Genomic DNA, 15,765 nt, shown 5'->3' with positions numbered 1-15,765 from the left:
GGCCTCGAGGGGAGCCTGGACCTTGAAAGAAAGTGTGGTTCTGGGGGACCCAGTTCAGGCCCAGCCCGCAGCAGGGGCAGACCCCTGCCGCCCCTCCCTGCCTATATACCGCCCCTGCCCGCCTGGCACGGCCCCCACCTGAGCCTCGCCCCTCCCCGCCTGGCACCGCCCCTCCCAGGCCAAGCCCTACTCGCTCCCTGCCTGGCACCACCCCTCCCAGGCTGAGCCTTGGCCTTGCCCTCCTGAGTGCCACCCCTCTCCTCCTGAACCCTGGCTCTCCCTGCCTTAGCCCTGCCCCACCCCACCTGTGCGCAGCTGCTGCTGGCTCTGTTAGGAGACTGTAGGAAGGACTGGGGTGACTTCCAGCCCGACCCTGTGACCACAGGGTGAGCCTGCTGCCCCAGGAGAGTCCACAGGGATTGAGCTCAGCAAGGAGCCCCGGGCACCATCACCCAGGCACCAGAATGGGAGGCAGCAGGGAAAAGCCTCAGGTGCTCCTCGGGGGTCCCCATGGGGCCCTCTGCTTTGGAGAGGTTCCAGTCTGGGCCTGGCTACCTGCGCCCCTCCTCCAGGGGTGCCCCTGCAGTCCGGAGGCATGGGTGGGGCCATGCGGTAGGCAGCACCGTGCCCCTTCTACTTTGGAATCCCTGCGGTCACTCCTTGGCCTCTGAGCCTCGGACCCTCACCTGTAAGTGGGGAGGTGACCACAGGCTGGATGAGGACACGCTTGGTGGTGCCTTCTGTGGTCTCCCTGTCACCAGGACACAGCACAGCTCTTCTCAGATGGGGGCCTGCCTGCAGCTTCATTTGCACTCTTACGAGAGAAACGCCAAGAATTGTTGGTTCAGAGAAAAGCAATTTTCAGAAAAATTTTGAGAGACTTTTTTTGCCATAGGGTGTGCATACTCTCAGGAGAGGCAGAAAACAAGAAATCACGCCCTCCCCCCGCCCCCCTCCACGGGACAGAAATGCTGCAATCCCTTCTCCAGTCTTCTCTCAGGACTTCGGGCATACATGCATGCATACCTGGTGTGTTCCAAGCCACTGGGTCCAGGACTAGAACCTCAGCTGGCCATGTGGGGGCCCAACGCCCCAACCACCACACCAACTACTGGCTCTGAGAAAAGCATTTTAAAAAGGGCCAATTTTAAAACTGCAGTCGAGCCAGCTAGGGTCCCCTGAGTGTTCTAGGACTGAGTGGGAAGAGGTCTGCCCCTGCCTGGCAGAGGCTCCCTGGGGGCAGGGGCTGGGCACTGAGGACCCCAAGACTTTCACCCTGCTGCCGACCAAGCAGTGCTCACTGCACGGGGTTCTGGCGGCCTATCAGTCTGCGAGCCGCGTCTGTCTCCACGAGCCTGGGACCCTGGAAAGTTGCAGAAGCCCACGCCAAGACAGCGCGAACGTGAAGGCAGCAGTGGGCCCAGCGGCTGCCCGCGGTTGTGTGGGACGGACGTGGAGGGCCGGGTGGCATCCGGGCTGCTTAGCACAGGCCTCAGGAATTACGGGTCACGGAAGCGGACGGCCCAGAGCTGTCCTGGCCATCTGTGAAGGGTCCCGGGCTCTGGACTCACGGTGCTGGGGCTGCTCTGGGGCAGGGCTCACTGCCAGGGGCCCAGCCTCCTGGAACCAGGCCCCCCATCCCCACCCACCCATTGCCTAGTGGGGGGCTGGGGCGAGACAGAAGAGGCGGGAGGCGGATCATGCTTAGTGTTTTATTCATAAAATAAGCCACGCTGCTGTCCTGGCACGCGCGGTGCCCTCCAAGCCTGGCCCGCCTGGCCCTCAGCAGGCAGTCCAGGTCCTTGCAGCCTCAGTTTGGCCACCTCCCTTTCTGAGCGAGTCCACACCTTCCAAACATCCTAACGAACACGTGTCAAACACGGAGTCTGCTGTGGAGAGGGAGAGCCGGGTGCGCCGGCTCACTCCGTGCACAGCACTGCCACGCCCCGCTCGTAGAAGCTGCGAGGGTCTTCCTTGGTGGCAATTTCAAAGTCCACAGTGAAGATGAGGTCTGCCCGGGTGAAGTTCAGATAGACAGGTAGGGTCACCTGCAAGGGAGGCAGAGAGGGCTCGTGACTGGAGGGGACAGGTGGGAGACGGCGACTTGGTGACAGGGAGACGTGAGGGCCAGATGCGGGCAGAGCTCTGCGTATGGAAATGGGGAGCCCTGCAGAGGGTCCCCCACAAAGGGAGGCAGCCACTCACCACGTTGGCCTTCTTCTCTGCGTTGGTCTGCTTGAGCCAGCGCAGCTGCGTCAGGGGCAGCACAGTGGAGATGGCGTTGGAGAGCGAGAGCTTGTTGTTACTGCACGTGGCCCCCTGGAGCTTCAAGCCTGGGAGGGAGTCGAGACCCGGCTGAGGGGGACACTCCGCCACACCCACCCTGGCCTAGGTCCGCACGGCTGACACACCAGACAGACCTGACCGGTCACCTGCAGACAGGCCTGGGCAGAGCCCAGAGCCGAGGAGGGGACCTGAACCGGGAGCCAAGTCAGAGCAGTGGCCTCCAACTCACCGGTGACCCCAAAGCTGCAGGCGTCGAGGGTGGCGCTCTGTGACGTGGTGACGTTGACCTCCAGACAGAGCTCCTCCAGGGACCAGCTGTTGGCCTGGGCCACGTACTGCCGGGTGGCGGTGATGTAGGCCTCAGGCACGAACAGGCCGCCCAGACACACATGGATGTTCTACGGGAAGAGGCAGCCAGGGACGGGGCTGGTGTCAGGCCTGGCCGCGCGTCCATGGAGCTGCCCGGGTGTCAGAACCCTGCTCTCCCGAGCCCAGACAGCTGCCCACCCCCGGCCCCCGGGTGTCGTCAGCACCTTCAGCTCCTTGGCGCCGCCAGATGCAGCCGCCAGCGAGATGTCCTGCAGCTGCTTGACCCGCTCGCTGAAGTCGGACACCCACTGGATGACGGTCATGCCGGCTGGCACCGTGTAGTGCGACCAGCTCCGGGGCAGGATCCCTGCAGGGCGGCACAGAGACCCTGGGCTTGGCACCAGTGCTGACAGCAGCCCCAGTGCGGCTGGGCAGTGCGCATGCGCCCAGGCTGGGCACCCAGACATGCACACACACGCACTTAAACATGCTCATACACACCACACACGCACTCTTAAACATGTATGCACACATACGCACTTACACATGTTCACGCTTACATGTGCTCACACAAGCCAGACACCCACATATGCACATTCACACATGCTTATACACATTACACACACTTACACACGCTCACATGCGTGCCCACTTACACATGCTCTCACACACTTACACGTGCTCACACACAGACATGCTCAAACATGCATGCATGTGCACACGCGCACACACACACACAGGCAAAGCCCCTCTATCTGCAAAGCAGGCTGGCCCAGAGCTTGTCACAGTCCAGCCCACAGCTGTGCTGGGCCACCAGGAGCCCACTGGAGGGAAATCGCAGCTGAGGACACTGTGCACCCGGCTCATCGATCCTCACAATTCAGGCTCTTAGGGTGAGTGGGGGCCTCCCTGCTTTTCCTCCATCCTGGTCCACCCCTGCTCCTGCTCTTCATGGGCCCAACCTGTTCCCACCCAGGTGAGGCCGAGACCACCACATTCCCCATTCATGGTCTTGGGAGACCCTGGAAGTCACAGAGATCGCATAAAGGTTCCAGCCGACGTCCAGCGAGCCACATGAAACCCGGTCTCCTGGGCACGTCTAAGGGCCCCTCTCGACCCCGAGGGAAGGTGCGGGGACAGTGCTCGGAGCAGTCTGCACAGACGGAAACCCTGGCGTGGCTGCTGGCTGCCACCGCTGCGTGGGCCCAGCGGGCAGGGGAAGCACAGCGTGGTGGACGGGGCGGCTGGTCCGGACGGGGCGGCTGAGGAGGCTGCGGCCCGCACCTTTCACCAGCTCGTTGATGAGCGTCCGCAGGTAGTTGGTCTGCTTCTTCTTGCCCTCGCACACCTGGACCACGTCGGCGAGGTCCTGGCGCACGTCCTGGAGCAGCTTGGCGCCCATCTTCACCTCTCTCTCGAAGAACCTGAACAGCGGGTCCTACGCTCGGGCAGAGGAGGCAAGGCCAGAGTGAGGCGGGACCCTCTTCCAAGCCTGGCTCGGGGCGGAGCCCCAGGATCTGAACTGCCAAGTTACTAACACTCCCCCGCCACGGCCCCGCCCACCCGACAGGTCACTGCCCTAGAGGGGGGCTGCGTCCCCGGGAAGTGCTCATGTCTCCCAGTGGAGGTGAAGTTTGGGGCGCTCTGAGTCCGTTTAGAAAGGGCACTTGTCTGGCCCAGACCCTGGCTGGGTAGTACCACGTGGGCACCTGTTCTCCCCCGCCCCGCTGGGCTACACCATGCAGGCGCCTGTTCCTCCCTGCCCCGCTGGGTAACACCATGCGGGTGCCTGTTCTCCCCACCCCCGCCCGGCTGGACTACACAGTGTGGGCGCCTGTTTCCCCCACCCGGCTGGGCTACACCATGTGGGCGCCTGTTCCTCTGCTGGACAACACCGTGTGGCCCCGTCCCCCTGCTGGGTCACACCACGTCGGCACCTATTCCCCCGCTGGGCTTGGATGCAGAGGCAGCTGCCTGCCCCACTGGTCACCTTGATGTTCTCCACGGTGCGCTTGAGGTGGCTCAGCGTCTGGGGGATGAGGTGCAGCCAGTTGGACGCGGTGGTGTGCAGCGTGCGCATCCAGGCGGGGCGCCCGTCAGACGTGGAGTCCGTCCTCGTCTTCTTCTCGGTCTCTGCGTAGGCGAGGTCGTCCTCATCCTCCAGCATCTGCATCTTGAGCATCTTACTGATCATGTCCACACCTGGGCCGCGCCACCACAGCAGACAGGGCAGGGGACAGGCAGGAGAGGACGCATGTAATGCCCACACTGGACTGCGGCCCGAGAGGGCGGTGTTCTATCCACTAACTTACTTAGAGACTTTCGCCCATGCACTTGACAGAGAGAACCCGACAGTAAGCCTCAATCCCTTCTCCATTCTCCTCTTAGGATTTTGGGCACACATGCACACATGTCTGGCGTAAGTTTTAAGCCAACTGGTCAGGGACTGAAACCTCAGTCAACTGTGGTAACCATTATGCCACCTGCTGGTCCCGGTGCTGTGTTTTAAAGCACAAAAAGTTGCCTTGCCACAAGTAGAAGGGGCCAAGTCGAGAACGACTGTCACCGGGTCACATGGCTGTTAAGACCGAACCTGCCTGCCTGAGTCCTAAGACCCAGGGGAGGCTTACTAAGCCTGGCAGCTTCACCGTGAGCCTTGAATGCGCCCACCTGCATCGGAGCCTGTCCACGAGCTCTCGTGAAGACAGGCTCCAAGGCCTGTAGGCTCCAGGGCAGGCTGCACCACCCTCCGGCTCCTGCTACTACTGCCCCGTGTGGCCAGGACCAGACCCCTGTGGGGCCCCAGCTGCTCCACAATCTGACCATACCAGCTGGCCTTCCCACCCTCGGGCTGCACCTGGAAACCCCTGGGGGGTGCTTGCCCTGCCTGTCCCTTACCCGCAGCGCAGGAGCCATGCCTGGAGTAGCCCTGCCTCCTCACTCTGTGTCCTCAGGCTGGGCAGGTCCTCGCTCAGTGCCAGCCGGTACGGGGCACAGATGCAGCCACAGGGCTGAGGGCGCTCGGGGACCCGGGCACAGTGCAGGCCCAGTCCTCACACTTGGGGCTGGTGCTGGCCTTCCAGGCCGAGTGCTCCTACCTCCCAGACCCCCTACCCCGACTCCACTGCCCTCCCAGACCCCCTACCCCGACTCCACTGCCCTGCTTTCCACTTTGAGTAGCTGGCTTGGCCCCGAGCCCTGTGTCAGTTCACAGGCCCAGAGCCCCGTGGAGTCTGATGCCTCCACACGGGCACTACCTGGCCCGCAGTGCCAATTCAGTCAAAAGGCAGACCCTGAGCCTCGCAGTCACCCTCACAGAGGGGAGGAATGGCCTGAGGGAGCGGCCTGCTCTCCTGTCAAGTAGGGGTGTGACTCTACAAGTCCCTCATCTTTTCTGGGCCTTCTTCTCACAAGGAGGAGCTGAGATTAGTCAGCGGTTCCCATAGTGCGCGCAGGCCCCTGGAGGACATGCTAGCGCAGACTGCTGGGCCCACCCCACTATCGGCCGGGCTGGGTGGGGCCTGGGACCTGCATGCCCATGGGTTCTAGGTGCGGGTGAGGCTGCTGAGTCGGTTTCTTAGTTCCCTCCTGGCTCAAAATACTCGAAAGTCTTGGAAAAAACATCTTATAAGTAGGAAAGAAGACTAAAAAATGTTTTCTACTGAAGAAACTAATGCTTTTAAAATATCACTTAATTCTAGGTCCTTTCCAACTTTTCAGAGGATGTAAGGTGCCAGTCTAAACCCATTCACTTAACATCAGGCCTCTTCTCTAGCTCTGAGTCCACACTGCAGAAAACAGAAGGCCCAGAACACGACTCCCCCCAGCCCGGGGTGGGGTCAGGGAGGCTGGCAGTCTGGGCAGGGGTGCTCAGGGTGGGCCAAGCACCAAACAGTCAGAGAGGGCGGAGTGGCGGTCACTCACCCTGGGTGGTGAGGAGGACCCTCTCGGCGTTGTTGGGCAGGCCCAGCCAGGAGGGCGTCTGGGTGTCGGGGAGCAGCTCCACCCACTGCACGAACTCCTCTCGCCTGCAACACCAGCACGGCAGCTGTGGCGTCGGATGGCCCGGCCCCGGCCCTCCGCCCCGGCCCTCCGCCCCGGCCCTCCGCCTGGCCGTTCCGCGCACCTGATGCCGTCTGGCATCTGGATGTCTTTGTGTCCGTCGACCTTGCACGCCAACTTGAACTCACTGTCGAAGCTCTTGGTGGTGAACAGCCGCTCCAGGAAGGTGTTGAGCAGACGCTGGTCGAACTCATTGTCCACGCGCCCGCCGTAGATGGACTGGGCCATCAAGGTCTTCAGGGCGGACCACGGGATCTTATCTGGTGAGATGTTCTGCCTGCCCTGTGGGAGGAAGGGGTTGTGAACACGCAGCCAGGGAGGTGCCGGTACCCCCACTCGCCGCCCGGGGAGCCCCGAGGCCCCTCCTTACGCTCCGTCACACAGCCACTCCTCGCCACCTGTCACGGGGCCAGCTCATTCCTCCGTGGGACCCACCGCCCGACCACCTGAGCCGTGACGCTCCCGAGGACAAGCCTACACCTGCCTTTGCCGTGTCATCCAGCCACGTGTCCACTGTGTCGCAGGCCGACCGCAGGTCAGACTCCCCAAACTCGTACTTCTTGGACCACCCGAGGGGTGCGTATCGTAAGCGTTCTTGGATGATGGCGTGGAACCAGGCCAGCAGGAAGTACAAGCGGGCACGCTCGTTGGGGGACTAGGTGAGGACATGACAAAGGATGGAGTGTCAGAAAGCAGCACCCCGCAGCCCAAGGAAACCACGGGCACCTGCACACTAACACCGAGGCCACCCTACACCGCCGGGCAATGCTGGAGCGCACGGGAGGCCAGGGCTCGGCGCTCGGCCTGACCGGGGCCTGTCACCCTGGCTGGCTGGGAGGCTGGGGGACAGCTGCAGTGTGGCAGCACCCTGTGTGGGCCTCCTGTCTCTGTCATAGGAAAGAACTTGCCTACAAATTAACATGAATCTTGTTGCCAGGACAACAGCAGGCTGCTGTTAATAAAGACGTGATACTACCGAGAGAAGCGACAGGGACAGGAAGTTACTTCAGGCTTATTTCTAGAAATGTCAGAAAAGGCTCACAAGACCAATGCAGAAACGTCGCCACCCTCCCCTCGCCCAGGCGGCACTCCGGCCTTCCCTGGTGTCCAGAGTCCTTGTGGGCCTGACCAGTGAATTGTCACCTTTCTCTGTTCACAGGGCAGTATTTGTGCCTACAGCTACAACTCTGCCATTGCAGCGAAGCAGAGCGCCAGGGCTGGGCTCAGTGGTGGCGGACAGTGGGCTACCTTGCATATCCGCGAGACGGGGATGCTGCTGAACGTCCTCAGCATGTTGGCCTTCACCCCTGGGGGCGGCTCGAACACGAAGATGCGGCCAGCACGGAGCAGGTTCACCGGCACCTGGAGGAGGACACGGCTCCCCTCACTGTTCTGGTTTACACGTAGGTGTCTGCTGGCCATGTGCACACACACACGCATGTGTACCCACGGGGGAACTGTGTGCACCACGCACCTTGGGGTTGATCTCCATGGTGAGGAAGAGCCTGAAGCAGGCGTGCGGCTGCAGGGAGTGCAGTTTCTTCTCCAGCTGCATCAGCCACCCTGGGGCCAGGTGCACGTTCTTCAGCATCACCCACCTGCACACAGCAAGAGCCACGGCAAGGTGCCCACTTCCTGCCTGAGCCCTCGGGGCCCGAGGGTCCCTAGAACAACACACCACACTTACCTGCCTGACTTCACGGCGGTGTTGATGGCCTTGTCCGCCTGGTTGAAGCCTTCCGCCGAGCCTGTGGCATGAAGTGGAGTGTTAGTGGTGGCAGCCCGGGATGCTGTGCCCACTGTGGGTCCTGTGGGCTGCAGTCCCAGAGACCCAGCAGATGGCAGCCCGGGACACCATGCCCGCCGTGGGGGCAGTCCCGGAGACCCAGCAGGTGGCAGCCCGGGACGCCATGCCCGCCATGGGGGCAGTCCCGGAGACCCAGCAGGTGGCAGCCAGGGACGCCATGCCCACCATGGGGGCAGTCCCGGAGACCCAGCAGGTGGCAGCCCAGGACGCCATGCCCGCCGTGGGGTCAGTCCCGGAGACCCAGCAGGCGCCCTTACCGATTGCGATCGAGGTGATCTGTGTGTTCTGCTCGGCCGCGAGGTCCTCGACGTGCCCGCTGGCATCGTAGCCAGGCACGGAGCACATCAGCACGGGAGTGTTGGGCTTCACCTGTGAACAAGGAGGCAGGAATGAGGTGGGAGCCAGGCCGGCAGGCGGTGAGGCCCGTCCAGAGCCCGAGAGGAGGCCCCGAGGTGCTGTCTTGGGCCAGAAGTGTGGGCACCACGGGGCTGGACAGATTCAGAAGCCACGGCGTGGCTGGGGGGGACCCCAGCCCAGACTCAGGGCAGGTGCCGGGGAGCGGAGTGGGAGCACGGGCAGGTCACCTCTGTGCTCACGATGTGCGTCAGGTCGAGTGGCTGCTCCAGGACAGATTCAGAAGCCACGGCGTGGCTGGAGGAGACCCCAGCCCAGACTCAGGGCAGGTGCCGGGGAGCGGAGTGGGAGCACGGGCAGGTCACCTCTGTGCTCACGATGTGCGTCAGGTCGAGTGGCTGGTGTAATATTGGGCAACAGACGACACCTCCATGATGGACATGAAGGACTCCCCGAGGTTGGTGGAGACAAACGTGTGGGCCATGGCTAGCAGGCGGTCGGGCCGGAAGGCCTGAATCAAGAGCAGCCGGTGGATGGCCTGCCCGATGGGCGCTGAAACGAGGCAGCGAAGGGCCCGTGGCTGGTGAGAGCACACACTCGCGGGCACCCTGCCCAGACTGCCTCGCCCCACGTACCCGCTCAGCAGACACCAAGTGTTCAAAGGCTCAGCTCAGATCACACCTTGGCAAGCGGCTCCTCTGGACGCCCTACGCTACCACCACCACCCAGGGCCGCTGCTGACTCTTGGATTACTCTGATGCCTGCTCATTGCAGACTGCCTGGGAGCTCTCGGGTCGTGGTGAGCAGCACATGTGGGGCCTCAGCATGGAGCCCAGTGCCCCAGCCTCGGCTCTGCTCTGCCCACTGTGGCCAGTCTGCACTCCTGAGACCAGACGCCCTCCCGCGCCGCCTCCTGGTGCCTGGCCATCTGGGGCCTCAACACCCCACTTCCAGCTGAACGTCAGGCAAGGCCTTTCCTACCTATGTCCGTTCTTGGTCTTCACGCATGAGTTAAACGAGAACTAGCAAATTTTTGTCTTCCACTTCGAACCTAAATCCTATCCAGAGTCACCTCCCTAAGTGGTTTCCTAAAACGTCTGCACACCAGAATACTTAAGTAGGTTTGGAATCAGTGACTTCCTATTTTAAGTGTCCCTTCAAGCGGCAAAACCCAAGTTCAAGTTCAGCTCCACACACAAACCGGGCCCGGCCAGGACTCACTTGCAGGTGAGTCTTCGCTCCAGAGGTACGGCACGGTCTGTTCTGGGGAGCTGCTGTCCAGCCAGATGCCGAATTGCTGTGCAGACAATGGGGAGGCGTCACCAGGGAGCAGAGCTGAGCTCAGGGTTGAGGGGCTGAGACGCACGTGCTGGCACCTGACACAGCACTCAAATGCGATCTCCTAGGGCCCACGTCTGCTTGTGCTTCAAGGGGAACGTTCGTGGGAACCGTTACCTCATCCGCCTGGACCTTTGCGATCAGATCTTTAAACGCAGGAAGACAGCTCAGCCTCACGACGGCTTCAGCCTGCTCCACGGTCAGGCCCTGGATTGTGGGGGTGGAGCCAGCGCTCAAAACAATCTCCTTCCCTCTCAGGAAGTGCTGGAACTCGGCGTCGTAGGTGGGCTCCCTGGGAAGGAACGGGTCCGCCAGGGTATCTCACATCCATTTCCACCGTCACCAAAATAACCACCGCGGCGTAAAGACGCGGCAAAAAGGCGGCTTGTTGCCACCCCCCGCTAGCAGGCAGCCTGGGCAGCGCTTACCCCACAGTGCCCTTCAGCTTGATCCTGGCCAACAGCATGGCGAAGGTGATGTGGTCCTGGTGCAGCATACCCCTGGCCACTCGGTTAAACGCCACCTGTGACGCAGGCGATGCTGAGCCCGGGAGCGGTCTGCACCCTCCCTGCCGGAGCTGCCGGGCCCGGCCCTACCTGGAAGAGGTCCTTGGTTATGACGCAGAGGCGCTGCGTGTGGTCCGTGACGCCCTTCAGGTTGGGGTTCTCGTACAGGACGTTGTGGTAGATGTCCAGGAAGAACTGCAGGGAGTACTGGTACAGGAAGTGTATCTGGAAAGAGGCGGCCACGTCAGGCACTGCTGGGGCCCACAGCCAGGCGAGTGTGGCGCGCCTGCCCGGCGGCCGCTGCGGTCACCTGTTTCAGGGACTCCATGGTGAAGTAGATGCTGCTGCAGGCGGTGGAGAGCGGGAGGTACTGCTGGGACACAGTCTCCACCTCCTGCATGACGATGTCCGTCTCCTCCACCTTCCTGGTGACCTCGGCGGCCTCTCTCTTGAGGTTCTCCAGGGTCGTGATGATGGTGTCGTCGTCCAGGATGCGCCCTTTCACCTCGTTCAGAGCCTGCAGCAGCGACTTCTCCAGCTGGCGCAGGCGTAGCTGGAACTCCCCTGAACGCCAGAACACCGGGTTTGCGCGGCGCGTACACTCGTCCCAGAGGGAAGCTCTCTGAAGGGCCTGGCGTGGCCGGGACCGTCCGTGGCCCTCCCAAGTCTGGCGTCAGGGCCTGCACCACGTCTAAAAGCAGCAGGTCCAGAAACGTACCTTGGAGCTTGAGGAGATCGGAACGCTTTTCATCCACGTCAGGCCTTTCTGCTTTCAGGACTTCGTTTAGACACTGGCTCTGCAAACTGCTCCGGGTGACGGTGAAGTTGACAAAAGTAACTCGGGAGCAGAGGTCCGGTGGGAATTCGACCTGCCCAAACAGGCAACAGGACAGCCTGTTAACTCCGCTGCAAAACCAGACCTGCCGTACCTCGCGCCGTGAGCGTCAGTCCTTACGGTTGGATCGCGGGTGGACAGGAAGATGACAAAGGACGGCGACAGGTCTATGTCCTGGTCACCGAGGGTAATCAGCACTCTGCCCCCTGTGCGCCGGACTTCACGGTTGAGTACCGGGTTCAAGACTGGGTCGTAGCTTTCCACGTCCTACATGACAGGAACGAAACCAGACAGTCAGGGCCTTCCAGCATCTACACGCACCTGAACGATGCCGTGCTACTCTGCCTCCTGCTGTGGTCACGTACATCCTCCTGGAAGCTGTGTAGCCGCTCAGACCCGTACTGTCCAGCACAGTAACTGCGAGCTACATGCAGTTAATTTATTTTATGTGTATATTTTTAAGAATTATTTAATTTTAATTATTTACTTATTTTAGTTTGACCAGAAAGGAACAGAGTGCGGGGGAGTGAGAAAGGGAGCCACCAGGTCTGGGACTCGAGCCACGGTCGGCCATGTGGGAGTCCAGCGCGCCTAGCCACCACGCCACCTGCCGGCCCCTGCAGTTACTTTATTACGCAGCAGGCCAGCCCGTGACGTGGCCTGATCCCACATGGCCAATTGTGCAGGCTGAGTCCTGGATCCAGTGGTCTGAGAAACACACTGGGAATGCGTGTATGTGGCCCAAACCCCAAAAAGAGGCAGAAGTGGAGACGGGATTGCGGCATGGTCATTCCCCACGGAGGGTGCTTTCTCTCCTACCCCAAGCACGAGCACATACTCTCTGGCAAAATGAAACAAAACACAACACCTCAGCTTCCAGTGCCCAGGGCTGCGGGAGGAGCTCAGTGGCCACGCAAGGCTAGGGCGGCCATACTGAATGGCTCAGATCATGTGACCCCCATCACGGAGTCCCGGAGAGAGCCCTGACCTGGCCCCGGAATGAGACTTCACATCAGCGCCCGAGTTACCTAACTTAGTTTCCTACCACATCAACTCCATTTGGGGAAAAGACCAAATGTAGCCCCACGAGGAACCCCCCAAACAAGCAGAGTCTGAAGAACTCGGGTGTGAACACCAACCTGCACCAAGAGTGGGTTTCCGAAGCGCAGCGCACTCTCCAAGTTCTTCCTGAAGGCGTCGTCTAAGAAGCTTGTGCGTGTGATCTTGCGGTCCTTGTACTCGTTCATAATGAACTCCGTGGCCTGTCCCGAGGGGTCTATGATCAGCGGGTACCTGAGGACGAGCGGGCGGGGGAGGTTAAAACCAAGCAGGGTCACGGTGAGCAGTCCCTGCAGACAGGTGGCAGAGACCACCACGTGGGAGGACTCACCACAGGGCACATGCCATTAGAACGCTTAGCTTGAGATCAGACCAACTTGTAAGGAACTGCTGTCAGGAGGTAACTGGAATCGCACACTTAGGGCAGACTCAGCAGTGCTCACTGCCCTCAGCATCTCATCCCCACGTGCCAAGCCCGGGACGCCGGAATGCCTGTCAGACACTGCCCTGGCCTGCTGAGGCCCAGAGTGGGCACCAACGTCAAGGCTCAGCAGCAGCAAAAGCTAAGCTCATAGGGCTGAGGGCAGCCGTGGTGTGGCGGTTAAGGTGCTGGATCCCAGGCAGCCAATGGTGTGGTTTGAGTCTGTTCCTGGTAGCTGGAAAAACACAGGGCACGTGTGCATATATGCCCAAAGTGCCAAAAGGAAAATGTACAGAGTATCCACGCTTACTGGGGGCGTTTTCTCACTTCCTCTGTCTCTCTGGTGAGTGCATGTGCACTTTGACACATTTTTTGTTTTTATTCTTTGCTTTGAAAAGAATAATTCATTTAACTTTTTTTTTTTTTGGAGAGATTTTCACTGTAGGGCGCGTGCGCTCGCCAGACAGACAGAGACATAGAGACAGAAACCGAAAAATCCCCCCCCAGGGAGGATGGTCACGCTGCAATCCCTTCTCCTCCATTCTCCTCTCGGGATCTTGGGCACGCACGCACACACGCCCAGTGTGAGTTTAAGCCGCCGGGTCCGGGACTTGAACCATGGTCAACTACATGAGAGTCCAGCGACATAGCCATTATGCTAACTGCTGGTCCCCAGAGCTGCCTTATCTAATCCTCACAGACCCTGAGAAGCACCGCCATGAAATCTGCTTCACAAATGAAGAAACAGGCACAGAGAGGCCCCCAGTGACTTGGCCGGGTCTAGCAGGCAGCCCACACGCAGGAAGCTGTCCGAGGTCACGTGCTGAGAACCTCCCGCCCAGCCTTTGGTCCCCACGTTCCCTCCCCAGAGCCTTCACCACACCCTGGTCTGTCTTCACAGGGAGTCTAGGTGTTCACAAACGTGTGTGCAGCGCATGCATGTGTGTGTACCGTGTCTCCACGGTGGGGAGCACCCCACCCACCCTGCACCTGTCCCCTGCAGCCCGGTTCTGCCCACATGGCAGTGTCTGCACAGGCCGCCGGCGTGCTCTGTGGAGACATGCAGGATCCGTAACTGCCCCACAGAGGCCAGCGAGCTACCCCCTCCCCCATACTCTCCTCGTCCTGGAACTGCCACTTCTCACAGGCGCTAGGCTGGGGCTAACGAGCCTCAGAGGCGGAATTCTGTGGCTGTTCCTAGCTATCGTTTGGACAAATCTGGCCCTGCGCACAGGCACTAAGCTGCCCACGGTCCACACTGACGTCCATAGTCGTCTCTAAATCCATGTCCCTGGGACAGTGGCGTGAGTGCTCAGCGAGGTGCCGACGTTGGGCCAGGTTACAGAGAAATTGGAAAGATGTTTAAAAGAGAGAGGAGAATGCTTCCCAGGGCCAGCAGATGGTGTGGTGGTTAAGGTGCTGGATCCCACATGGCCAACTGTGTGGTTCAAGTCCTGGACTGGTGGCTTATAAAAACACGCTGGCACAGAATCCCAAGAGCATGGAGACAGGCTTACGGCATGGCCTACACGCGTGGAGTGCCTTCTCACTTTGTCTGACTCTGGCAAGCGCACACGCCCTAGAGCAAAAAACCACACACACACATACACACACACACACACACACACACACTCACACACTCACACAACACCCTGGTGGTGTGACCAGCTCATAGGTGGGACAGAGGCGGCCCAGCCTTGGCGAGCCAGGTGACCTGTGCCCACCTGGAGTCAGCACCCAGTCCACCCTGCGGCACTCACTCTCCTACACAGGAGAGTGGGGCGATTCCCCTCTGCCTTGCTGAGCACTTTCATGCGTCAACACCGCACAGCCCTGCCATCAATCCTGAAAGGCTGCCAGGAGCGTGTGTCACAGAGCGGCCCGCCATCGGGGTGGAAGCATGAGGGCCGTGCGCACCCACGAGACCTGCTCAGCCGCCAGCACGGCCCCACGCCCCCAGCCAGGTCTCCGAAGGTGTGTTTCGGAGGGAAGGAACCTGCGAGCGCACTCACGCTCCAGCGCGCCGGGGCCCTGGCACGCACCTGTTAAACCGCTTCAGCATGATGGCGTTCTCCGTGCACAGGTCGTCGGCCGGCAGGGAGCTGGCCTGCCAGCGTAGGCGCTCGTCGGCGTTGGACAGGTACTCCGTCCGGGCAATGTCTGTGCGGAACTGAGGGCGGGCTGTTACCTCTCTGCCTCCTCAGAGGGGACCGTCCCCAGGGCAGCCTGTGCGAGCCCCCGCCGCCCCGCGGCTCCCACTGAGGCCCACCGGTACCTGGATGTTGGCCTGCTGCAGGTGGTGGGACCAGGTGGTGAACAGGTTCTGGCGCATCTGCTGGTCAAAGTAGCCGGCGTAGGCGATGAAGGCCGCGGACAGCAGGCAGTCCCCGGCGATGGTGGACATCTGGTTTTTGAACGTCTCGCTTGTTTTCTCCCATCGTTCCCGCTCAGCAGGGCTTGGGACCGGCAGGGCTTGCTGGGGCGTCGTCACCCACGTCACGTGCGGGGTGTGTGGGCTGGAAACGAGCTGGAGGCAGGGGGGCCCAGACTGGGCGCGCCGCGACAGCACAGACTTCGAGCCTGACGTGGGCGGCACCAGTGCAGGGACTGACTCAGCCTGGAGACACCCGTGTGAGGAGAGGTGGGAACAGGAGGGCGGGAGGGACAGCCAGGCGAGGGTGACGGCAAGGACCACAAGTGCAAGAAGATGGGAGCACCTCGGGATCTGAGGAGCGCAGGCGTGAGCCACAGAGACTCTGGGGAGGGGATGGCAGACGCTTGCGGGGGA

The 15,765-nt window shown here is 61.2% G+C and overlaps 1 protein-coding gene across 1 annotated transcript in view; it reads right to left on the bottom strand.

Moving 5' to 3' along the window:
• Window positions 1–1,698: 1,698 nt before the first annotated feature.
• DYNC1H1 (dynein cytoplasmic 1 heavy chain 1) overlaps window positions 1,699–15,765 on the bottom strand; it is a gene marked incomplete at its 5' end in the record, with an annotated part of 74,994 nt that continues 60,927 nt past the window's right edge. The window contains 25 exons of the mRNA XM_014592190.1: window positions 1,699–2,048; window positions 2,206–2,333; window positions 2,516–2,684; window positions 2,820–2,962; window positions 3,880–4,033; window positions 4,586–4,797; window positions 6,520–6,623; window positions 6,722–6,939; window positions 7,142–7,312; window positions 7,906–8,019; window positions 8,132–8,255; window positions 8,345–8,405; window positions 8,722–8,833; window positions 9,049–9,084; window positions 9,246–9,370; window positions 10,040–10,115; window positions 10,274–10,448; window positions 10,585–10,679; window positions 10,753–10,887; window positions 10,973–11,226; window positions 11,381–11,531; window positions 11,618–11,764; window positions 12,637–12,790; window positions 15,020–15,147; window positions 15,253–15,449. Of these exons, the coding sequence (XP_014447676.1) occupies window positions 1,920–2,048; window positions 2,206–2,333; window positions 2,516–2,684; window positions 2,820–2,962; window positions 3,880–4,033; window positions 4,586–4,797; window positions 6,520–6,623; window positions 6,722–6,939; window positions 7,142–7,312; window positions 7,906–8,019; window positions 8,132–8,255; window positions 8,345–8,405; window positions 8,722–8,833; window positions 9,049–9,084; window positions 9,246–9,370; window positions 10,040–10,115; window positions 10,274–10,448; window positions 10,585–10,679; window positions 10,753–10,887; window positions 10,973–11,226; window positions 11,381–11,531; window positions 11,618–11,764; window positions 12,637–12,790; window positions 15,020–15,147; window positions 15,253–15,449 (3,512 nt within the window). The remainder of the gene's footprint in view (window positions 2,049–2,205; window positions 2,334–2,515; window positions 2,685–2,819; window positions 2,963–3,879; window positions 4,034–4,585; window positions 4,798–6,519; window positions 6,624–6,721; window positions 6,940–7,141; window positions 7,313–7,905; window positions 8,020–8,131; window positions 8,256–8,344; window positions 8,406–8,721; window positions 8,834–9,048; window positions 9,085–9,245; window positions 9,371–10,039; window positions 10,116–10,273; window positions 10,449–10,584; window positions 10,680–10,752; window positions 10,888–10,972; window positions 11,227–11,380; window positions 11,532–11,617; window positions 11,765–12,636; window positions 12,791–15,019; window positions 15,148–15,252; window positions 15,450–15,765) is intronic.

Source organism: Tupaia chinensis, unplaced genomic scaffold, assembly GCF_000334495.1.
Source record: "Tupaia chinensis unplaced genomic scaffold, TupChi_1.0 Scaffold000671_1, whole genome shotgun sequence".
NCBI classification, from domain to species: domain Eukaryota; kingdom Metazoa; phylum Chordata; class Mammalia; order Scandentia; family Tupaiidae; genus Tupaia; species Tupaia belangeri.
This window is presented reverse-complemented; position numbering and strand designations above follow the sequence as displayed.